The following is a 25,282-nucleotide window of genomic DNA, read 5'->3' as shown; positions in this document are numbered from 1 at the left end:
AGGAACATTAAATCTCCTAGAAGAAATCACCAGAAGAACCTTCAAAACCTCAGGGTTGATAAAAATTTATTAGAGTACACACAAAATAGTAACCATAGAAGAAGATTATTGAGGCTACATGAAAATTAAAATCGTCATTATGAAAACAAGTCAGTCACAGACTAGGAAAAAAATTCTCCACATATAGGTGCTGCTCGACTTAAAATAGGGCTATGTCATAAACCACTATGGGCCAAAAATTCAGCTGATCAGCTGAATATGCATGTAGCACACCAACCCTCTGGAACACGTCATGGCTCAGCCCGGCCAGCCTAATGTGCTTAAAACACTCACATTAGCTTTCACTTGGATTGAGTTTCAATAGTAATATCTTCCACCTCTTCTCACCAGAAGCAGGAGACAAAGATGGGTGTATTGTAGACCAGAAGGGAGGCAGCAACACACAGCAAGATATACAAAGACACTGGGAACACACACACTCTAGAGGATTGGTCGCTCCCCACATAATCTGGGGGCTGGCGGGGAGCTGTGGCCACTGGCCTATGTATTGCCTATATAGCCCTGGCAATGACCCCCATTCAATATTCAAAGCATGGCTTCTATAGAACGTACATGATTTCTGCGCCACTGCAAAGTCAAAAAAAAAAAAAAAAAAAGGTAAGTCAAATTGTCATAAGTTAAAGACCTTATATACACATTGGGTTGTCAGAAAAGTTTTTCTGTTTTTCAAGCAAAAATGCGTCATGACTTTTCCGACAACCCAATATATCTGCCAAAGGACTCAAAACCAGAATAGAAAATTCTTATAAATAAACAACTACAAAATCCTAAATAATGTAATTTTAAAGATAAGCAAGTGACATGAAAATGATGGTTCACAGGAAAGAAACTAAATCCATCAGAGGTACCACTCACAACCACCACTGTAGCTAAAATATGAAGGGCGGCGACAGCAAATGCTGGTGAGGGGGTAAAGATCTAGGACTTTACACCACTGCTGGTGGGAACAGAAAATGGCACTCTTTTGGTAGACTGTTTGGCAAGCGACATTCATTTACTCGATGATCGAGCAATTCTACTATGACGTGTTTATATAAGAGAAATGAAAACATATGTCCACAAAAAGACTGTACTAGAAGTCATAGGTCTTATTCCTAGTACCCCCAAAGTGGACACAATCCAAATAAATATCAACAGGAGAATGGATAAAACATCTTGATGAATTTGTGTGTTGGAATATTAGTGAGAAGTAAGAAGAAACTATTGATACATATAACATCCTGGCTATTTCTCAAAAGTGCTATGTTGAGCACAAAAAGTCAGACACAAAAGACTACATACTAAATTATTTCATTTATACAAAAGATAAAAACAGGCAGAACAGATGTATGGTAATAGAAATCAGAGGGGGAGAAGGTGAAATGAGTAGAAAGGGAGGCAAAGGCACTTTCTGGGGTATGGAAATACTCTACATCTGGTTTCTGCTGATGGTGTTTGCATGGGCGTCAAAGCTTAAAAATACATGATTTTAGTGTCTGTAAGTTATACCTCAATAAAAAAAAGACGTCCAGGATCAAACAGCAGCATTCTGTGTCTACAGGTTGAAGGACAAAAATAGGGCTCATGGTTAACTGTTTTCTTAAATTTTATCCGAGAAAACAAGACTTCAAACTCCCATCCCCTTTATAAATTATCTCCATATTTTAACTCACAACAATGAAGGAGTTATTTATAAGTCCTTTCTCCTCATGGCCCCTGTCACACAGTAGTTGTACACATCATCAACAACAAAACAAATCTCTCAAATGGAATGACTGGAGGAAGAAAGTGAGGTGGTGAGCAGCATGCAAGGAAGATATATGCCTCCTCTTTAAAAACTGGCTCACGGAATGAGAATATAGGCAGGGAGAACTACTCAAATATGCTTCTACAGTCTATACTCCTCCCGCCTTCAAGTTATGCCAAGTTAAGTTTGACCAAAAAAATAAGGAAAAAAATATGACTGATATCTGAAAAACAAAGCCTGTGACCAAGTTCCATTATGAGATAAAGAACTTAAGAAATTCTTTAATCCCTTTTTTCCTACATGATTTACTTCCACAGAGACACGTATCTCTTGCAACCTTTCATTGTATCCTCAAAAGCATGTAGACCAAGGTCTTGAAAATAAAGGATCTTCAGCAATTATTTGGAGGCTTGAATTAATGTATCTTTAGATTAGTTATAACTTTTGTCCAAATTCATGCTCCCAGATATGGGAAATTGACTGCAATTATTTTATACTGTCTTCATATAAAAAGTATGAACTAGTGATCACCTTACTTGATAATTTATGGGAAATATATTAGAGTCTACAAAATGATATACAAATCCAACTCACCCTGGCTTAAAAATTTAACTGTACCGTAATTACCTGACTCGATTTTTTTTTAAAAATCATAGAAAAGTAAAATTATTAAAAATATAAAAAACAAACCCCACAGAATCTAATTTTGGTCTCCACTGGAATATTAAAATGATTAGAAAGGCTTCAAGAACTGGACCTTACACTGGCAAGGGAAGCAAAGCTGTAAACTGAGAAGGGAATTGTTATTCCAGTGATGAGGCCTCCAGAGTGAGGAGGAGTCTGTGGCAGCTGAGACATCAGGGGCTTCTCACCATGAAAAACACCTCCTTTAATCACACACTAAGAGCATTCGCGACGCTCTGCAAGCAGCCTTTCTTCCACAATGTTCCTGCCACTTTCCTTCCTGAGCACAGCAGGCTCAAGGCAGATGCTGGTTCCCAATCGTGCCAAGAACCTGGAGCACACACGGCTTTCATCCTGGAGATGGAAGGCACTCAGATGTCTGTCCCCTTCTCGACAGGGATGCCCACAATCAAGTTGTTCTTGGGAGAGCAGCTTTCCGGCTCCATGGAGATCACTTGCACGGTGTAGCCTCGCTCTTCCGCAGCTCTGGCTCGATCCAGATCCACCAGGCACATGCACTGCTTTCCTGAAAGGCGGTGACATGCATCATGAGACAGCCTGCCTTCTGGGGGACACGCGGGGACAGCACCTACGAGGGCTAGGGAGTGAACTGCTGATCACTACAGAGAGGATGAGTACAAGTATCTCACATTTACACATTTGTGTCTGCTGAAAATTTAAAGAATGCTAACCTTTCCAAATGCATTTTAAGTAAATCTCAAAGACTGAAAATGCATTTCCCACCTTGGTTAAAAATCTAGTTTACAACCTGTCCTCTGCATGCTCGATGAAATCACATTCTCTGTGATACTGTTGGGGGATTAAAAAGCAACTGTCTTTAAGAATAGCTACACTAAGCTGCTAACAAGAAGGCACCTAAGAGACATGTTCTATTTTGCACCTGAAGAAATGAGAAAGGAAACGTATTTCAGAAAGCGCTCCAATGAGTGCTGATCATCTGAGGAGGATGGGTGATCGAGTGTGACAATATCTTGACTTCCAGAGCTTGGTACCCAGTGTAATAATGATATTCAATTTCCTTCATAATCGCTGGAAAACAAAAGCAGAAACCTGACTGGCAAGCAAAGCAGTTGTGTTCCTTTGACAAATCCAAACTTCTCTTTCAAAAGTTGCTCAGGGGAAAGAAATGACTGGGACTGGAATATACATTCAAAGCTACTTTCAATTACTTTAAATCCAAGATATGAACTTTCCAGGTTCTTGGACAAGGTTTCTAACTAGGTAGAACTGCATTCCATTTTCCTCAGTACCTACAATGATGCCTAAACATTACTTTTAAATGATTTGAATGTCAGCAGAAACTGCTAAACTACAACAGCTTCAGAAGTGATGACAGACTACTGAGCTAAGAATGTTCTTCTGCGGATGACAGAAGGAGCCACACAGAAAAGCAAAGGAAGGTAGCATCAGTAGGTGAGAAATGGCAAGGCTGATTTCAGATGTGGAATGTTTACTCTGCATATTTTCCTTAACAGGACCTGAGCCCCAGAAGATGAACTGTGTCAGAGTGATAAAGAGATGCCTCGGATTCCATGGGGGCTCCCTCGGCCGCGCCCCATCAACAGCCCAGTGGTTGACGTGGCTTTTCCTTAAAGCTCTGTTCTTTCTTGAGGACATGTGTAGGTGCTCCCCTCTGCTTTTCACTCTGCAAGGCAACTGTCAGAGTGGGCTCCCTGCATTCCTTCAGTCCCCCCCTGCAGCACATTTCCCCTTGGCTTTGAGCCCAGGCTAGTTAATTTCCCCTTTTCCATTACACAGAAGAATCTCAAGTTTTCACATGTTAAAGAAGTATCTTTACAACTGAAACTCAGTTGTTGCTGATCCTACCTTTCGGAGCTTGGGAAGCCTCCTAAAATGTGCACAGAACAAAAGCAGAGCCTTATAAAGTACAGATGAGGACATCTGAGGGTCCAGGACTTTGGTGGAACCTGATTTCCCCTCCTGCCAGGGCCCCTGCCAAGGGCTGTGCCTCCTCCCCTCCAGCCACTCCCTTCTGTTGCCTGAAAGCTTGCTCATGCACACCCAGACCACAACCCCATCTCCCCACTGAGTGTGGGGGAACTACACATAGAGTACACCTCAGAGGTAAGACGCCTCTGTACATTCAAACGTAAGTTTGACTAACTCAAAGTGTTGTGTCGGGGCAGGAGGCTAGAAAGAGAGGGAGAAAGAGGAGCTGCCTACAGGCAAGAGCAAGCTTCTTGTATGTTTATGCTCCAGGGTGTGAGAAAGAGAAGGATTCACTTGTTCCCTTAGCCTTAGGTCTCAAAGGCCTCTCCAAGCATGCACACCTTATTACGCTGACTTTGATGCCAGAGTTCAGAGTAATGAACTCTCATACCTCATGGTCCCTGAATGCGAATTAGTTACTGCATCTGATGCCCAGTCAGGGAAACAGCAAACTGTTTCTGGCATTAAATGGTGATCTCCAAGGTGGGACCTCTCTACATTTTTAAGATTAGTTTTGACTGGACTTTTAGACCCTAGTTTTAAGACCTAATCTTCTAGTGATGTGATGCCACCCCTGGGGGCAGGGACTGCAAAGCAGGTAAGAACTTCCTGTGTAGAATTAAGGAAATTTGGGTGCATAGCATGGCACCCTCAGCCAGCAGCTGAAGGGCCTGGGCAAGTTGGGGGCCAGTCATTTAGCTGAATAGTGCACAGTGCATGCCCCTGCGGGGTCCAGGAGAACTGAGTGAGGGTGGGTGGAGGGCACTCAGCTTAGTGCTAAAATGTGCAACTCTGAGTTGCCATTATCCTTCCAAACGTGAGTCCTTACAAAGCAAAATCTTGGATTAATTCATCACTTAATAAACTCTAAATGCCATTTTAGGTCTACCAATTTAGGTAATGTTTAATATTACAAATGTCAAATAAATAGGTCTATGATTAATAATACATAAGTACAGTTTTTTCCCTAAGAAAGAAAGATTGCGGTCCCTGTTTATACATTTCTTAATGTATCAATTTTGGCAGGCAGAGTTGATTTTTCCATTTTTATCATTTTCTCCTGTGGCTTTTGATTTAACCTGCAGTTTGTTCTTCAGAATAAAAAAGAGATTTAACATAATAACTCTACTCAATGTACAAACATTGAAAATGTATTTAAAAGTATTAATGTTAACAAAAAATGGGATAAAATGTTGTTATAGTTACAAAGTCCTTTTCAGTATGGCTTAAGTTTCTGGGAAAAACAAACTTCAGATTCTTGTTGATAAATGGACCAGTTTTCCCACACGAGTGGCCCCATTCACTCTGAGGCAGCTTGGACAGACCCTACTCAGAGCGGCTGGTGACACACGTACCTATGAGCCTTCGTTGGGGTGGAAGCTGGACAGCTGTCTGATCTGCAAATCTGCACAGAATCATGTGTTCCTAAAAGAAAAGCAACAGAACATATTTTCACCTGCTACTTCAAAATTGTAAAGACAAAAAAGACCTTATTTTTTTGGAGTTTGACACTGTTTGACTGGAAAAAGCTACACAAGAGCATTTTTCAAAGGAGCACGATTGCAGAAAATGGGATTTGACATCCCCCATCAAGTGCACTACTCTGCAGGTGCAGCTTTTAGGACAGACACGTAAGACCCTCAGCCACTCAGCCAGTTGCTTTTAAAATATGGCTCCATTTTGTTATTTTAATCATTCAAACTAAACAACCTAAAATTATTTCTATTTTCTTTCAGTACAATTTGAATCTCAGCAACGTGGCACGAAGACTTTCAAAGAGGATTTTCTTTACAGCAGCAGAGGCCCGGGAAGCATGATTTGAAGAAAGGGCCAGACAAAGCACGCCTGGGTCCTCACGCTGTTTGTGAATGAAGGCTCACTTTCTGCTGGGGTACGTGGAGACCACCACAGCTGCCGTTTCTCCTGTACTGTTAATTCTTGCCAAATATTGGAATTATTTGTGTGTTCTCCCCAGCAGACGTTAACTTCTGAAAGGAGAGGCACACAGGAGGTGTCCCAAAAGGTGTGGCAGATAAGCTGTACTGTGGAGAAAACACCTAAGTGTACCTCAAGATATTTGGTCATGTAGCACCCTTAGTTCCACCTGTCAGCCCTCCTCCTGGTGATGTCAACCTTGAGTACACAAGAGATTAAGACTTCTCTGTGGAATAATCACCCAAGACCATCAAGGGACTGGTTCCCAGTTTTTGGGGGTGTGGGAGAGATGTTTAGCTCTCTGAGGAACCTGGGTGCCCTCCCTTTGACTCCTGGAAATTTACATTCTTTTTCACTCAGGTAAGCTGTGCCTTAATTCCTTCCCATTCCTGGGTTTTTCTAGACAATATCGTCAGAGTTTGCTTCACCTAGCACTACTCAAGGAGAGATGACTACAGATGGAGTTTTTATTTTTCAATTCATTTTCTGCTTTATTGGCCAAGTCTTGCGAGAGAAAACAAACTATCTAGGGCCCTCATGCTTTTCAACAAACCTATTATTTCCATGAGCCATGAAACTTTTAATCCAGTCGGTAAAGACCAGAGAAGTCCTGGTTGGGGGATGGCCACATGAATACTTGTTCAGCTCCTCTCCTCTCCAGAGGGAGACGTGGGTAGGAGGTGGGTGTTTAAGAGTCATACTGCAGCGGTGACATGAACTGAGGTGTCCCTGTGTGGGTAACAACTTCATACTAACTTATCAACGCCTATGGGATTATGTATTTCTCCATGAAGCTGGCATCCATGAAACTGGCAGCCCAGTGTGTTAGCTTCCATGTAGGGTAAATGCTTAGGCCTTTCATAAATCTTGGCAGCTACCTGAAAAGTCATCCTGATTTGTCAAGAAAAAACTCATATGTTCATGAGCAATTTAAATATAACTATAGATTATTTACTAGCAACTTGGGATTGAAAAACATAAAGAAGGGATAAAAGGTCTACTAGGAAGACATCTAGATCTTTCCAAGGTTACCTTGTATGATAAAATTTTCTTGAATTGTTCACTGAAATAGAAAAGAAAAAGAAATTACTTATCATTTCAAATACTAAATATTAAGAGTAAAGGGTCTTGAAGAAACTAAATTATAAACAAAATGTGTTTTATCTGAAGAGTATAGTATCCTGAACTGAAAACTATGCTAGTTTGAAACATCTTTATAAAAAAAAAAAGCATACAATAGTATGTTATTAATTTTAAAGAACTTCTTTCAAATATTGTTTACCCCAATAGAAAAGTGAACCACTCTGCTCTCCCCTACATGGAAGCACCAGATCGAGGTGTTTAACAAGCAACCTTTTATTGTTCTTCAGACAGGTGAGGTAAACATAAGAGGAGACTTTGCCTTAGAAAAGTTTGTTGCTCGGGTTCCAAGTGGAGGGGCACACTGTGCCTGGCAGACCCAAAAGGTGACATGGCAGGGCTGCTTGGAAGCCCAGGGAGCAGGCTAAGACCAGCAAGAGCCTTTACTCTGGTTTCCGTGGGAAGGTGGGCAAGCAAGCCTGGGATTGGTTAGTTGGAGTTCTTTCAGTAGACTCAGGTCTTGGGGTGATGAGAGCAGGGGAATAGTGGCCTGTGTGCTTTCGTAAATTTACAAGGATGTGAAAAAGTGAGAGATAAAAATTAAGACTTGAAAATCAGTTAAGTCAGACCACCGACTGAACAACTCAAATCAACATTCTTAAGATTCCTTACAGTGTTAGACTTGCACATTTCTTGGACAGTTGTAAAACATACACTTTATCTACGTAGTTTTAGAATAAAATGAGATTTCACTTATTAAATAAGCCTCAAATTCTATTTTACTTTCCAATAGGTCCCTTGGTTTCCTCTCAATTAGATCCAAATTATGGTAAAGAAGAACACAATGAAAGACAAAGAAAATGGTTATTATTTATCCTTTGTTACTTAGGAGTCTTGAAATATAAATTTGAATGGAAGTCTTCTAAAGTTTCTTAAAAGTAATGCTGTAACTGATAAAGAGGTCTTTTTTGACACGTTTCAGGACAGACTTCCCCAAACTAACACAGTGCATCTATGCTAGAATTAAAACACCAGCCTGATTCTCAGTAGTGATGAATCAAGTAAATACCATGAACACGAATGCCGTGAGGCCCTCCAAGGCTGAGCTAAGGGAGGGAAGGAGCATACCACCCTCTTCTGTGTGGGAGGAGGAGGGCTGGGAGGATGGCTGGGAGCTTGCAGGCTGATCAAGACCCACTGGGCAGAACTATGAAGCACTACTTCTGCCTCTGTAAAGAGTGACAGCTCCCATCTGCTGACGGCTTGCTCTAGGCCTTTCTGAGGGCTCTGCATATGTCATTTAATTTCCACACAAGCCTTGAGGTAGTGACTGTTACAATTCCCATTTTTTGTAGGCAAAAAGCATTCACTATAAATTGCCTACCAGAGGATGGCTATAGCTGCACTCTGAAGTGCCCAGAGGCGAGCGAAGCAGGCAGACTTCTAGGAGGCCAACTCCTTGGCAGGCTCGCTTCCAAAATGCAGCAAGAACTGGTCCAAGAGAGATTAGGCACACATGTGGCACAGAGAGCCTCACTTCCTGATACAACTTATCACCAATACCTGCCATCGTGGAAAGAGGGAACGAGCTCAAAACCAGAGCCTCCTTGTAACTTTGCATGAAACAAGTCTCATGCATAGATGTAATTCCACACGGCAGTCTTAGGTAGAATACTGCATTTTACCTTTTTGGAAAATTAAACTTGGAGGTGTTCTGGATGAAACCATAGCAGCAAGGGCATGCCACGAAGGCGGCACGAGTCTGGATGCAGTGCTCGATCACCATGTCCGTGGCCACTCCACACGCATGCAGCGCCACCTGGAAGACAAGGCCAGACCTCAGCACCGCGCCCAGCCCTCACAGGGTGGCTGCTGAGCCATTTTAAAAAAAGTTTGATTCAGGGGTTTCCCATGACCAGAATGTTATTCTATAATGCTTTACTCTTATTTGGGCAAACCAGAGGACTAGTTAGCAAGTCATATTTGTTAAGGAAATTAAGCAAAGTTGAAAGGTTACAAATGGAACATTGCTAAAGGAGCATAAGAGTCATTCAATAGCAAATCTGATGTGATGTTAAATGCAGAAAGTTTAATACTAGCACTCCTGCTGACCACAAATTTAGTTCTGTTGTAGCATTGTGGCAAGAAAACCAGGTCTGAAATAACTACTAGCCTAGAACTCCAGTTGCCCATGTGATCCTGGGGCACTTAAAATTTAACTTCTTTGAGTCTCCGTTTTCTCAAGTATAACTTGTGGTTAGAAACATGGTTGTAGGGCCTCCCCGGTGGCACAGCGGTTGAGCGCTGGGTTGCGAAGCTGCCCTCAGCCTCTGCAGCGCCGGTTCAATCCCTGGCCGCCAGGTGAGGGTCCCACATGGCGCGCAGACCTCTCCTGCCACCCGCTGCTCCCCTCAGCAGTGTACTTCGTCAGTCTGTCTGTTCTGCTCCCCGCTCTGGCTCCAGTGAATTCTCTCGCCCTCCCACGCTTCTGACTGTACCCAGTGCTTGTATAAATAAATAAATAAATAAATAAATCTTTAAAAAAAAAAAAAATATGGTTGTATGACCCTGCTCTTACAAAGATGAAACAAAAATACATCTGAAAACACTTTTTTAATGTGGCATGAAAATAATCTAATAATTGTATCAAAAAAAAGGACCATATCATATTTATGTAGCATCTTTTCCCATAGTAACAATTTTTAACATTGACTGATGAATTGCTTGAACTACTTTCAGTGAATTTATTTAAACAGGATTAAAATTATGAATTGGAGTTGGAATTAGCTCATGAAAACAATAACTAAAAATAATTTTAAAATATTTTCATGACAAATTGCTTAAGTATACTCTATTACAATCTAAAGTAGGTTGTCGTGAAAACTGTTAGGCTAATAATTAAGCACAACAGGACACAATGAAAGAAAAGCAGATGTGGTGACTGAAAAGTGAAGCATTTGCCCTGAAAGATGCTCACCTCTCCATCTTCGATGAACAAACACACTCTACTGTACTAGGTATACTCAATTATCCTTTCAAGGGAAAGATCTCTCAACTTCAGGGTAGGGAGGGGCTTTCAGGGTGAAGACGACAAGATTTTCTGGAAATTTCTGGGTGTGAGGCGTAAGTCAGATTTCCCTTTGGAACTGGAAAGTCGAAAAGAAGGCTGTACTGGGAAGAGAAGGCATGATCTCTGCTCTCAGCCCTTCTCCTGGGTCTCCCCTGCTGCCAGGCCCACATGGACTGCATGGAGTCAGCCACTCAAGGCTGCCCGGGAGCACCTTGTCTCTCCACTCTGAGAGTGGAGCCTGGGAAGCTGCTGTGAGGGGAGTGGAACAACAAGGAGAGAGTGATGAGCCTTTACTGATCATCTCTGATTCGGTTTTGCAATTAAAACTCAAACTAGTCCTTACTTTCATGAGTAGTTGAAGCAAACATTATAGCTGCATTTCCCCCAGGCAGAGAGAGGAGACTCCCACTCCGAGAGCAGCGCTGTGCTGGGTGACTGCACGCAGATCTATGCTCACCAGAGCCCTGAAATAGTCCATTCACTGCATTCTAGAAGGGAGGAAACTAAGGCTCGGGAATTAAGACTGTAGCCAAACAAAGCAACCACTGAGGGGCAGAGTCCTGAGCCCAAAGCCCTATCCCCACACATCATTTCCATCAGGTGGCTCCTCCTCAAAGTCCTCTTAAGGCTGTTCATGTTGAGATAATTTACTTTCATAAATCTCTCTTTACTTAGGCTCACCTTCCCTTGTCCACATGCAAAACGGTGAGTTTATTTTCCTCATTTAAACAAAACAACTATATCTGAGGACTATTTACATGATGGATTTTAGATCTAAACAGTTTTATTGCATCATAGGTTCCTACTTTCCATATTTGTCAAATGCAGGTCAGAAACAACAGGCAAATCATGAAGGGAGCCAGAGATGAACAATCATTTGAATGTGGGCACTTAGCATATGACATGGGGAGCACTTCAAAACACTAGGGGAAAAGGACTTTTTAAATAGTGATGTGGCCCTACTCTCATAGCTGCATGGAAAATAGACTTAGCTCCTTCCCTTTTATCACACATAAAAATAAATGGATTAGAAGATTAAAGAAAAAGTGAAAACATGAATGAATTACTGCATAACTTAGGGGAGCCTGAAAATCCAAATGTAAAACTTAAAAGCAAAAACCAACAACTTGCCAAATGGCAAAACACCAAAAATCATCACTAGAAAGAAAACTGAGTAAGGAAGAGTCACAACTTAAAGAATTAAAAAAGATTAATATTCTAATATATAATAGGCTTACAAAAAGAAAGAAAATGCTGGGGTCAGAATGGGGCATGTGCAGTTGTATGGGGGAATATAAAAATAAAATTTATTATTTAATAAAAAAAAAAAGAAAGAAAGAAAATGCCCAGTAATCTCACATTAAAATGGGCAAGAGATGTGGACAATGCAGAAACAAAAAAATGCAAACAACCCTTGAACCCAAGTTGTTCAATACTACACACAAGAAAGTATTTGATATATATTAAGATACTTATTACCAATTAGAGTGGTAAAAATAAAAGGATTTATTGGGGTCTGTACCAATAGTGCATGTGATATCACCTCTAAGTGTCTACCCAAGAGATATACTAGCAAAAATATGAAAAGACTTATACATTGAGGAAGTATTTGAAATAACAAAATGGAAATAACCTATCTACCCACTGACAGAGGCCTGGTGGAACCAACACAGCAGAGTCCTCTGAAGCTTTCAAGGAGGAATGAGGACCATCTCTACACACAGCCATGGAAAATACCAGTAAATGAAAAATAATGGTACAAAATTGTCTTTTTTCAGTAACCATTGCTGGTATATTTTTTAGGGTTCTACTGTGAATTTTGTGAATAAAGCAGACAAAAAATATGCTGATGTCATTAAGAAATCACTTTTTTTTTTTTCAGCTAGGAGAAAGAAGGAAGAGATATTAGATAAATGAGGCTAAGTTAAAATGCCAGCATCTTGAATTTAAATTAGATGTATCATATGAACTCATGATTATTTTGTTTAAACATAAATTGCCTGGCCCAGACTACTAAAAAGCCTTTCACAAACTAAGACCAAACCAACAGCAATCATCATCCCTAGTCCCTAGATTGTGGTCTAAATTAACATTTTGTCTGAAAGGAATTTGAAGCCCTGTGGAAAAAGAGCTGAAGTCTGACACATGGCAGGGAATGCAGCAGATGAACTGGATCATCCTCAGTCCTGAAAGCAAATACCACGGAATCCTCATCAAAAAGACCCAGGGGCCAACGAGAAGAGGCTCCCCTGAACAAAGGTGGGGACCTTTGAACAAAAATAACAGCAATGGATTGAAGTATTTCAAACACTAAAATGATGAGTCATTAATCATACTCAAAAAAACCTAACCAATCATTGTGATAACCAACTCACTTTGAAGACAAAATAAAGGGAGAGAATCAAGTTTATCTGTCCTTTCCTCTGTGAATTCTACTTCCAAGTAACAGAATAGCTGATAAAGGGGAATACATGAAGCTGGAAGGCCCAAAGTAGGAGAATACCACTATTTCACAAAACATACTGAAATAATGGAGTGAGGGCACTGACCATGGAGGCTGCTGAAATGGCCCCTGAGACCAGAAGCCATTGTTAGGCTTGTTAGAGCCACCCCCAGCCACAATACAGCCGCACCCACAGGGAACCTGAACCTGACTAGACCTCGGCAGTTTAGAGACGACTGGCAGTTTCTAGGCTCTATATTAACACGGTAATGGTGAAACTGTACTGGGTGTGCATTCAGCAAAGTCCACCCTATGAGAAACTCTAAAGGACAAATGACATAGGTATAAAACTGCAAGGGAAAATAGGAGACGGGGTTGTATGATAGGCAGAATGATCCCCCAAGGACGGCATGTCCCACCTGTGACATGGCCACTGGGAACTTCTGCAGTTGTAACAAGGTTAAGGACCTTCACATAACGAGATTATTCCGCATTGCTTGGTGGGCTCAGTCCTAACAATCACAGACCTTGAAAGCACAGAACTTTCTCAGGTGGAGGGCAGGTGGGAGACAGAAGAGAGTCAGAGAGAGCTGAACAGTGAGGGTAGGTGTGAGGTGGTATCTCACTGTGGCTTTGATTTCCATCTCCCTTACAATTAACTGATGCTGAGCATATTCTTCATGTGCCTGTGGGCCATCTGAATGTCTTCTTCAGAAAAGTATCAATTAGGTCTTTTGCTCATATTTTAATCGTGATATTTGCACTTTTGTGGTTGACTTGTAAGAGTTCTTTACACATTTTGACATGAACCCCTTGTAACACATGGGCTATGAAAGTATCTTCTCCTAGTCTGTAGGTTGCCTTTTTATTTCTGTGATGGTTTCTTTCTGGATAGAAATGACTTTTAGTTTGAAGTAACCCTATTTGCTTACTTTTGTTTTTGTTTCTCTTGTCTTGGATTTGCATCCCTAAATACATCTCTGAGGCTGATGTCCAGAAGTGTGGTTAGATCATTTTTCAAGTGGGTTTTTTCAACCAAGAGAACCATATCCTTCATTTATACAGTTCCCTGTAATAGTCCTTTGATATTTTCCGCTCCACCATCTTCTCTTTCTGGAACTCCTATTATTGAAATATTACACATTCCTGGATTGAATCTGTAATTTATTTTTTTAAAAAGCTACTTTCCAGTCCCTATTTTTGTCTTTTTTTATTTTTGGTTGTCATTCTATTTTTTCTGGTGACATCCTACACTTCATCTTTTTAGATTTTCTGCTTATATTGTGTATAGTTACCATGTTTTTAGTTTCCAGGAACTTGTTTTTTATTCTCTGATGGTTCATTTCTTTTTCATTCTAGCTTTGTTTCATGAGTGCACTAATTTGTCTGCTCTCCCTGAATGACACCCTTTGTCGTTTTGGAAGTTTTCTACGTTCATGGGCTGTCAGTTCCTATTAGAGTAGGCAGGAAGTTCTGAATGATAGGCTGAAATGAAGACAGGTGAGTTTCCCTAGTGACCAGGTAGTTGCTTTTTTTCTTTTTAGCTTTAGATTTTTTCTCTGGGGACAGTTCTGATTCTGCAGAGGAGGCTCTCTTTGTCTCTTTGACTAAGGAAATGATTCTAGTTTCTGAAGTTCTGGAATTGAGTGGAAACAAGGGTAGAAAGGAGGGAGCAACCCATTCTTTAGATGCAGATTCTCACTTGTGCTTCTTTTCAGAGTGCCATACCACACTCACCCTGCTCAGGCCTGCTATCCCTATACCAGGATTGGCTGTGGTTCAGGTTCTTCAAAGAATAAACTTCCCATCTCTTGCAGGAGTTGGGAAGAAAATTACCTGACTGCACATGACAGGGTGGGAATCTGGATCTCTAAGTAATATTTTTAATTCAATGAGACTTCAGTCCTGCCTCAAGCGCTCCCTCTGAGGTTTCTGGAATCCTAAGTTCCTGCAGTTCCCTGGAATTATGTGAGCTGCAGTGACTTCCTTCCTGGGAGCCTCATGCCAACCCCTCTCCTCATGCACTTAAGTTTGCTCTCTTACCACTTTTCTTCAATTTGTTTTTTGCCTACATATATTATGGCTTAAGTTCCAGGATGCTGACCATACTTTCATCAAAGATCAAGCAGGATTTTTCTGGTCCTTATTCTTCTAGCTATTTGGGAGTGGGGGAGAGGGGTGTCTGACTTTGGCTGGGAGAAGAGGTTGAAATGCCCTCTTCTGGGAAGTCCTCCATTGTGCAGTCATGACTATAAAATTGCGCTTATAGATACATGATTTTCAGGATCCTTATCTTTAAAAATGAGGACTATATAGATTACTCATGAGTAGTGTTACTGAATTACAGTCTATAATTGCACATGCTTCTAATTGTACACTAACACATATAACTAGAAGTGAGCTTGTGATTAAGAAGTGAGCTTGTGATTAAGCACTGAGCACTGATAAATCATAACAATCATATTAACAGTGTTATAGGGAAAAGAGAAAAAAGTTAATACAGATGACTAAAAACATTGCTTTGAGATTTGAAAATATATACAAATAGAACATATTTACTGGTTCTGTTTCGAAATCAGTACCTCATCACCTGGTTGAGGCGAGTGACTGGTACAGTTGGAATTATCTAACTTAAACATTTTGATGTGCAGGTAAATAAATAAATCTTAAAAAAAAAGAAAGTATAATCGTGTACATTAAGTTTTCACATTAGGAAGATTATTTATCCTACACTAGACAAGATGGCAATAACAGACATCTTATTTATTTATTTATGTATGTATACATACATACACTGGGTACAGTCAGAAGCGCGGGAGGGTGAGAGAATTCACCAGAGCCAGAGCGGGGAGCAGAGCAGGCAGAGGGACCGAAGGACACTGCTGAGGGGAGCAACGGGCGGCAGGAGAGGTCTGCGCGCCATGTGGGACCCTCCTCTGGTGGCCGGGAGCAGCCGGGGATCGAACCGGCACTGCAAAGGCTGCGGGCAGCTTCGCAACCCAGCGCTCAACTGCTGCGCCACCGGGGTAGGCCCAGAAGTAACTACTCTTACACGCATACCTCTGGCTTGTTTACGGAGGCAAGGACAGGAAGGTTGGGAGGCAGAGAGGGGAGGGAGGAAGGAGGACTGAGACAGGTCTCAGTGCTCACACCTGAGCAGTGAGACCTGTCTCAGTGCGCAGGTGTGAGAAATGACTAGCGCTTTCTCCTTGGAGTTCCTTGGAGTGAGCGCTATGCGGGACCCTCCTCCGGTGGCCAGGGAGCAGCCGGGGATCGAACCAGCGCTGCAGAGGCTGCGGGCAGCTTCGCAACCCAGCGCTCAACCGCTGCGCCACCGGGGAGGCCCTCAGTAATTCTTTTAAACTCAGTTTCAGGAAAGTTTGTATAATGGAGTAAGTGGAATAATATCTTCAGTGACGTGTAAGGCTGTCTAGAGGAGAAGAAGGAGCCTCGTTTACTCCTGGATGCTGATAAATCCATGTATCCCCGAGGCAATGGTATTGCTATGCCACCCCTGTAGATCTTCCTGGCTGATTTGGCATATATAGGAAACAGGATCCACTTTCCTTATTGATTACACTGAGTTATATTAAAATCAGCACCTCTAATCAATTGTTTAATCCAGCAAAAAATAATGAGAAATAAACTTAAACATTATCTCTGCTAGAAAAAAAAGAGCAAGGAAAAGCAGCCCTTACCAACTGCTTTTCTTCATGAAGGGTAGTTTCCATGCCTGGTGAACAGTGGAATGACTAGGCCATCTGCTGGCAAGTGGCAACAGGCCACCCTTCAGCTCAACCAAGGCCACCTCCGTGGGACTGCAGGGACTTCGGGAGTTGTTTGGCTGAGGGGAATATTTTCTTTCCTCTACCACATTAATTGCTGCTCTTCTGCTATAAATATTTTCAGTCATAGTAATTTAACTTCGGACCCTTCTGACTGAGGTAGCGACCCAGGCAGCATCCTAACCCCTAGAGACACAGCAGTGTTTATGGCAGCACCCTTTCTCTCATAGCCAGTGTCCTGGACGGCGAGGTGATCAGTAAAAAAAATTTTTTTTTAAGAGGCATGTATTTTTATTTGTTTGTTTGTTTTGTTTATACATGCACTGTGTACAGTCAGAAGCGTGGGAGGGTGAGAGAATTCACCAGAGCCAGAGCGGGGAGCAGAGCAGGCAGAAAGAGCGAAGTACACTGCTGAGGGGAGCAACGGGCGGCAGGAGAGGTCTGCGCGCCATGTGGGACCCTCCTCCGATGGCCGGGGAGCAGCTGGGGATCGAACCGGTGGTGCAGAGGCCGCGTGCAGCTTCGCAACCCAGCGCTCAACCGCTGAGCCACCGGGGAAGCCCAATAACAGACATCTTTTTAAAAGCAGTCTTAAAATGTACACTTACACAAGCAGTCTTCTGTACATTTCCCTTTAATGGCATGGTAATCAATATATACTGTCTTTGGATGGACTACTACCAAAATAATACCATAGACCATGCGGCTTAAACAGTATTTATTTCTCACAGTTCTGGAGGTTGGGAAGCCCAAGATCAAGATGAGGACAAATCTGGCAAGTGGTGAGGGCCCCTTCCTGGTCTGCAGGTGGCAGTTTTCACTGTAGCCTTACTTAGCAGTGAGCAGAGAGGAAGTAAGCTCTCTTTTCTCTTAGAACACTAATTCCACTCACCAGGGTCCCACTACTGGGCATCCTCATGACCCAATTACTTCTCAAAGGCCCCACCTCATAATATCATATTAGAGGTAAGGATTTTCTTTTAGGTAGAGGAGACACAAATATTCAATCTATAACACATACTCAATTTGGGGTCATAAAACTGAAAGGGAAAAAGGTTTCTTGGATGCTTCTTTGTTTTGACAAGATTTTTATTTTTCTCAGGCATTACCAGCCATTATTATTAAAATCAGAATAAATCAATCAATAGACATTGCTTTATTAATTAAATATTTGTTTTGAGAAAAATCATCTCTACAAATGTATCTTTTATGTTCAGTATTCTTTCAGATATCTTGTAGTAATCCTTTGGGCATTATTAAACTTTCTTGGTTAAATAAGCTATCTATATTATTTTATGTTAAAATATAAAATATTATTAAATAGCTATCTATAAATTAAACATTTCTTCTATATTTTACTTATTTATATTATGACTATAAATATGTTAAATTTGGGATATTATGAAACTAAAATGATTTTAAAAAATCACAATATATGGAGCTAATCACCTTTAAAACAACAGAGTCACAAAATTTTCTCCCATCCTTTTTTAAATGCTTTTTTTTTTTTTTTTAAACATGGTTGAGATCACACTGGGAGAGATCCAATTTACTGGGCACTTTCTATGAGCCAGGCAACTGGTTAAATGCTTCATACAAATTGTGTCAATAGATTATGAGCCAGCTTTTTATGACCAGTTCACAGATGGAAAAACAGGATTTCAATACACTGCCCAAGCATATATAGCTTTATAAGCGGACAAGCTGAGACCAGGATGCCCAATGCTAAAATCTTATGTTTATGTACTTTTATTTACAATTTTTCACATCATTAACAAATCAGTGCAATAATATATAAATGAAATTTTTTCATATATGATTACTCCTGCAGACTTTAGGAGCTAGAATGGATCATCATTGCTGTTCAAGTAATAATGTATTAAGTTACTAGAGATTTTGAAAGTTTACATATGCTTATTAGATATTTGTATTTCTAAAGAAATGTATTTCTCAACTAAACACAAAGCAAAGCAGCAACTACAAAATGACTCTGGAACAAACACAGCACTACCTATTGATTCTGGTCATATGGGGAGGTACAGTAGGTTAGCAGTTGGAAGACCTTGGTGAGAGACGTTAAAAATATTTAGATGTGGATTTTTGTGATCAGTCCTTTATCATTAGTGTTGGGTGCAAAAATGTTCTCCCAGTTGGTGGGGTTTCTCTTTGTTTTTACAACAAAGAAAATAATCCAGTCAAAAAATGGGCAGAAGAGCTTAAAAGAAACTTCTCTGAAGAGGAAATGCAAATGGCCAACAGGCATATGAAAAAATGTTCAACATCACTTGTCATCAGGGAAATGCAAATCAAAACTACCATGAGATACCATCTTACACCAGTGAGAATGGCACATATTAAAAAAACTAGCAACAACAAATGTTGGCGAGGGTGTGGAGAAAAAGGAACTCTTCTGCACTGTTGGTGGGAGTGCAAACTGGTCCAACCACTGTGGAAAGCTGTGTGGAGATTTCTGGACCTACTAAACATAGAGCTTCCATATGACCCAGCAATTCCACTCCTAGGTATTTACCCAAAGGACACAGAAACATCAATTCCAAAGAACACCTGCACCCCTATGTTTATAGCAGCACTGTTTACAATAGCTAAGCTTTGGAAACAACCCAAATGCCCAAAAATAGATGACTGGATCAAGAAGATGTGGTACATATATACCATGGAATATTACTCAGCATTTAAAAATGATAAACACATGCAATTTGCTGCAACATGGATGGCGCTGGAAGGGATCATGCTCAGCGAAATAAGCCAAAAAGAAAAAGAAAAATACCGGATGGTCTCACTCATAGCAGGAATCTAGAAAACTTAAATAAGGGACCAGGAAAATGAATAACTATAAGAAAGTGAAAATCAAAATCAACAAAAAACTATGAACCAGAGACACTTTTAGGGGGGCGGGGGCGGGAGGGGAGGGATTGGGGTCAGAATGGGGGGCTGCAATTGTATGGGGAATATAACAATAAAATTTATAAAAAAAAAAAAAAAAAAAAATGGCCATCTTACCAAAAGCAATATACCGATTCAATGCTATTCCAATAAAAATATCAATGTTATTCTTCAAAGAAATAGAACAATTATTGATGAAATTCATATGGAAAAAAAAAATATTTAGATGTGTTTCCTTTGATTATTTCAATTAACTAGCTTAACAAAGTATATTTATTCATTTTACCTGCTAATGCTATACTAGTGGACATAAGACTAATAATTACTATTTCAATTCTTCTATAAATGATTTGTTTAAAGTTCCTAAAAACAGTCTCTTCAAAATAAAGGATCAGGCAAAACTGAGTCAATTAAAAAAACCCTAAATACCTGTAGAATTAAGGCTACTGAGGGGGGGTTGGGTGGGGAGGGTGAAGATAAAGTGGGGAGAAGGCAAGATTGACTGTGGTAGAGGACTGTGGGTACCTTGGTGGTGGGTATGGCGTGGTGATATGCATCTGAGGGGGTGTGATCTTATGCAGCTGAATCATATACAGTGCTGTAAACTATTTCTACCTCAATTTAACAAACAAACAAAAAACAGACAAGGAAACTAAGCTGCTAAGACTTAAAAATTCTCTCCCTAAATTTCTTAATTCACTAATTTTTTAAATTTAAAGAAATATAATTTTAAAAACACATTTACTAGGCAAAGATAAATGACAACTGAACCCTTATTTGAAATGGAACCTATTTTCATACAAGAGTTAGAGCCACTGATGCATTTAGTTTGAGTTATCTTGTGACAGTGCTCCCAGGCAAATTATTTTTCTTGAGAGTGAATCTAATTTTGGTCTAATCCTCCCAGTAATTTTAATTCATTTTCTATATATCTTGACAAAGGTAATTATAAAAGAAAAAAACATTATGGATATATAATTGTGATATGTAGAGAAAATGTCACTTTCCAAAAAGACATACATTTTTTAGTTGGTGTTAGAAAAGTATAATGATTCAGCACCTGTAATCAACAGAAGAGTAGATGCGTGGCTGGTAGTCTGCAGGTTCTGTGACTTCAGCAATGAATAAACAGGTCTGTCTGGCTACCTGTCACATTCTGCCTGGTGGACTGGTAATGTGACATATGCATGGGACAAGCTTTTACCGTTATTTTGAGATTTATGTAAAATTTAAGTTGCAAATATACTGGAAATTTTCAATTTCTGTATGAAATGTCTACATTTTCTTGAATTTCCTTATCAATAGTTTTCTTAATAGTTTAACTTCTCTTTGTGTAGACTTGACTTGGGATAACTAATCCAGGAAACAAATTGCACCAAGAAACAAATTGCAAGTTTTTTAGCTGAAAAAAACCACAAACTCCACAAATTTGCAGTAGTCTAGACTGAAGAAATGAAGTTCACTGGACAGAAATCCGCAGTACTACAAAAGGTCTGAGCTTCTGAAACGGGACAGGCGACCCACCCAGACAAGCCTAAGCTAATGCGAACACACACAACTGGGAGTGCCCACTGGCACAGCCTCCCAGGAACGTAATTTGGCAACTGCATCAAAAGGCTTATATGATGCATAAGATATCCATCATAGCAATGATTGCATTATACCAAAAACAAAACAAAACAAAAAAAAACACCAAACATGATTAATGAGTAGGGGAAAGATTTATGACAGTGTTCAAATAAAGTAGAATCTACAGAGTATGAAGGCACAAAATCTTGGTTTTAAATGAACTGGCAGAATCAATGATCTTAATTCTTTTTAGTAATATCAAACAGTAACATCTTGATCTGAAGGTTTTAGACATATAGCCAATATACTTTCTGTCTCTTGGAGGCTAAGAATACCAGTAAATAAAATTCCTAAGTAAAATATTTTCTAAAGGCAATTCCAGTATTTATAGGTTGTTAATATGCCATTTTTTCTATTGGCTTTTTTTCCCCTTCTACTATCTCTTAAAAATGCAGACTAAACCAAGGGAATGAATTAGAATTCATTCTTTAAATTAGTAACTATTTTTAAGAACTTGCTACATGTTACATAGGCAGTGAAGAAGAAAAATTCTCACCTGGTAGAGGAACAGACATACTCTCTTTCATGCTACGATGTACAATGTTTAAGACACTCATTATCTACATGATATCCCTTATCACATACAGATATGCCAGACTTTATAGGGAACACAGAACAAATATTACACATTTCTTCCTTTAAAAAGACATAAATTTTCTCCTCTATTTATTCTACACATATATTTATTCTTACTTAGCTAATTAAAGAAATTTAATTGCTTGATTACTTACCCCAATATTAAACACCCCTGTGAAATACTCCATATTTGCTTGAATGAACCAAATGTTGCTTAAACCTAGTTCATCACTTCTCTTCTTAGCACGAATTAATGATAATTCCTTGTTTTCTATTAACGTAACCTAGAATTTATCCAGGAAACAACAGCAAATTCAGTAACATAACTCAGACATTAGGGCAAGCTATTATTATATGTCATAGTTTTAATAATACAGAACATATTACATAGATACTTATCCTGTCCCCGGAAGACTACCAGACAATGCGGTACAAAAATGAATAAGGTCCTGAATTCCTGAAACTTACAACACAGTCATGTGTCAAGATGGCTCAGTTCATGAAGAAGCTGCCTAAATGATGGTGTTCTCAACAGGCTATGCCACAAGGCCTAGGCATGTCAGTGGACAATGCCAGGTCTCTGTAACTACAGGCTGTTGACAGTTGAGCAATCACCTAATGTTGCCTTTCTCAGCAGGAGCCCCGTTGCCAAGTGATACATGACTGTTTAGTGATGTCAATGAAATGGGCAATTATAATATCATGATGTAAGTATTTAATGAAAGACACATAATGTGTTACGGAGAATTCAGACTGGCTAACTCAGGAAAGTGTTTATGGAAAAGCAAAATATTAAGGAATGCCTAAAAATGAATAGAAATTAGTTGGGGAAACAAGGAAGCATTTCAGGCAGAGAAACATGTTTGAAAACCCAAGGTGAGAAAGAGTTTGGTGTGTCTGGAGAACAGAAAATTGGTAGATATGGGACACAATGTGTGTGATGGTGCTGGTGGGGTGGAGGACAGGGTGTGGAGGGTGGAAATGAGGCCAGAGAGGACCTCAACAGGGACCAGATCATGTGTGATAATAACAGGATCAGTTGCTGCAATTTATAGTAGGGACTGGGGTGGGCAAGAAAGAGGCAAGACAACCAACTAGGAGACTAACTGTAATCCAGGCCAAGGTATTATCTCTCTCCCAAGGGATGATGGGAGCCATCATTGGTGGAGATGGAGAAAAAGGGCAGAAGTCACTTTTATTATTATCCTTCCTAGTTCTGTCCTTATTTTGTCCTTATACTTGTCTTTATGGAGAAATCATGGATCCCTTTGCACAAAAAACCTGTCACAGCACAGTGGTGTCAAAGCTTTGCAGCTTGTTCTTCTAGTCAGGACTTCCACCGACCTGTTTCAAAGTCTCTGCATCTGCATTTCCAGGAAGGGAACAAAGACATGTATCCTGACTGCTTCTCTAAGGCCTCCTCTCTGAGCTTTCCTCTCCTCACTTCACCATGAAACTCTTGTTTTCCTTAATTGTGACACAGACACCCATGTCCCTCCCAGGATTCCTTATAATTTGGCACCTTCCAGAGCTCGCAAGCAAAGAATCTATCATAGTTCAATTTATATTTAAAAGCACAGGCTCATTTAATATGGCAGAAGACCAAAAACAGCCCTAACTTTGTACAAACTATAAATACATAAATTATGGTCCATAATTTTCGGGGCTGCTGAGCCAACCTTACCTGGCATGAGGGCAGCATGTGCGCGAGGACGATCCCAACGTGGCCCTGAAATAGGCAGGGAGAGCAACAAGTGAGCCACTGTTCATTCTAGGACAGCAATCTTGCCAAGTAAAAGCACTGCCATAAATGTAAGGTAAAGTCACACAGTGCTGGTAAGGCTAGAAAGAATAAAAGGAGGGATATAATTACCCCACCACTGCAGAAATCCACAATTCGGTCACCAGGTTTGGCCCGATTTGTCACCACATAAACCAGGTTGTTTAATTGTTGCTGCTTCCTCAAAGCTCGATCACTGGACATTTTACCTGAAAAAGACAAGAGACAAGAAATGAAACATTCTGTGTTATGAGGGACCAAGAAGGTACAGGTACAACATGGTGTCCACATACGAGGGGGAGGGATGACTACATAAGGGAATCACACTTCCCATATACTCTGATGAGAGACTAGAGAACTGAACCCAGAGATCGCTCACTCCCACTTTCACTCCCATCGAACTTTCCTTTCAATAGCCATTGAGCAAAAACTTATCAAAAATGTCTTCCCAAGAAAGTAAGTGAAACATTAGGCTCAGAATGATAGACAAGGTCAGTATTCAACAAATGTTTACTGCATGAATAAAATTTAACAGCAAGTCTCTTTTCTCTACCCCTCTCTGAGAAATGTTGTGAAAACTACCTAATTTCAATGCACTGCTTATATCTCATTGGAGAGAAAAGATCTTTGACAAGTGAAAACATTTTTCTTATCTCTGGCACATCCTTGAAGTCCAAATTCCTCTGGTTAGAACACTTGGAACATAGGTGTCACACGTCTGAAATATATCAGTGGTTATTGTATTTAGAGAGAAATTGGATTTTCCCATTTCTCCTTTGAAGTTTCCTCTCTTCATGAGTCAGACTCAGAAATTTAATGCAATTAGAGATTAAAGATAGGGCATTTCCAAGTACCAAATGCCTTGGGCCTAGACGCATGAAAACATCTCAACTTCCCTTTCAAAAGCCACTAGCCAAGTCCAAAAAAAAAAAAAAAAAATCTCCAGAAAAATGAATGAAGTTATTTGTTTTTACATATTTTGAGTGTACTTTTTTATAGCAGCAAGATGAAGAAAATATAAGAATAGATTTTGGCGATAAAGATGAAAGGGAAAATCCAGATAATTTCTAGGGCTTGATCAAAAAGGTACAGATACCAAGGTTTCCCTGCTTCATTTTCATAAAAAAAATAGCATGACTTTTTTTCTCTTCTTCTCTTTTCTGTTTTCCTTCTTATGTTCCCAATGTGAATAAAAGCATATGGAAAATTTTATTTTAGGAAAAAAACAAAAGATGTAGATTAAGAAAGACCTCTTAGGAAAAAAAAAATGCTTCATTCTTTCATAATTCAGAGGTAGTATTTTTGTGTATATGCATTCTCAGCCACACCCACAAGTCCACTCACGGCTTTGTAGATAACATGTGGAGCCTTCCCGACTCAGCACATGAACACTGTTTCTATAGTGTAAGTATTCCTCTGACCATATACACCAGAACTCCTGAATCCTTTCCTACTGTCATGATGTGGGCACAACTGCACACCCCAGTCTGTACACTGGTAATGATCTAACACAACTTCATGTGAATTTTAAACACGAGGAGCATTTAGCTGGTGATTTCATTTGGGAAGGCAGTCTCATGTAGCTTTAAAAGAGCTATTTTCATTTTTCTCTATTAATGTAATTGTGAAAAATTTAAGG

General features: G+C 40.1%; 1 protein-coding gene across 1 annotated transcript in view; it reads right to left on the bottom strand.

Moving 5' to 3' along the window:
* Nucleotides 1-2,841: 2,841 nt before the first annotated feature.
* GSTCD (glutathione S-transferase C-terminal domain containing) overlaps nucleotides 2,842-25,282 on the bottom strand; it is a gene marked incomplete at its 3' end in the record, with an annotated part of 69,800 nt that continues 47,359 nt past the window's right edge. The window contains exons 5-11 of the mRNA XM_084251987.1: nucleotides 23,737-23,852; nucleotides 23,548-23,592; nucleotides 22,019-22,147; nucleotides 9,142-9,275; nucleotides 7,409-7,439; nucleotides 5,797-5,866; nucleotides 2,842-2,996 (exon numbers count right to left, since the gene is read on the bottom strand). Coding sequence (XP_084108113.1) covers nucleotides 2,842-2,996; nucleotides 5,797-5,866; nucleotides 7,409-7,439; nucleotides 9,142-9,275; nucleotides 22,019-22,147; nucleotides 23,548-23,592; nucleotides 23,737-23,852 — 680 coding nt within the window. The remainder of the gene's footprint in view (nucleotides 2,997-5,796; nucleotides 5,867-7,408; nucleotides 7,440-9,141; nucleotides 9,276-22,018; nucleotides 22,148-23,547; nucleotides 23,593-23,736; nucleotides 23,853-25,282) is intronic.

The sequence above is a fragment of the Talpa europaea genome, assembly GCF_964194135.1.
Source record: "Talpa europaea genome assembly, chromosome: 13".
NCBI lineage: Eukaryota > Metazoa > Chordata > Mammalia > Eulipotyphla > Talpidae > Talpa > Talpa europaea.
Note: the sequence above shows the minus strand (reverse complement) of the source record. Positions and strands in the feature narration are given on the sequence as shown.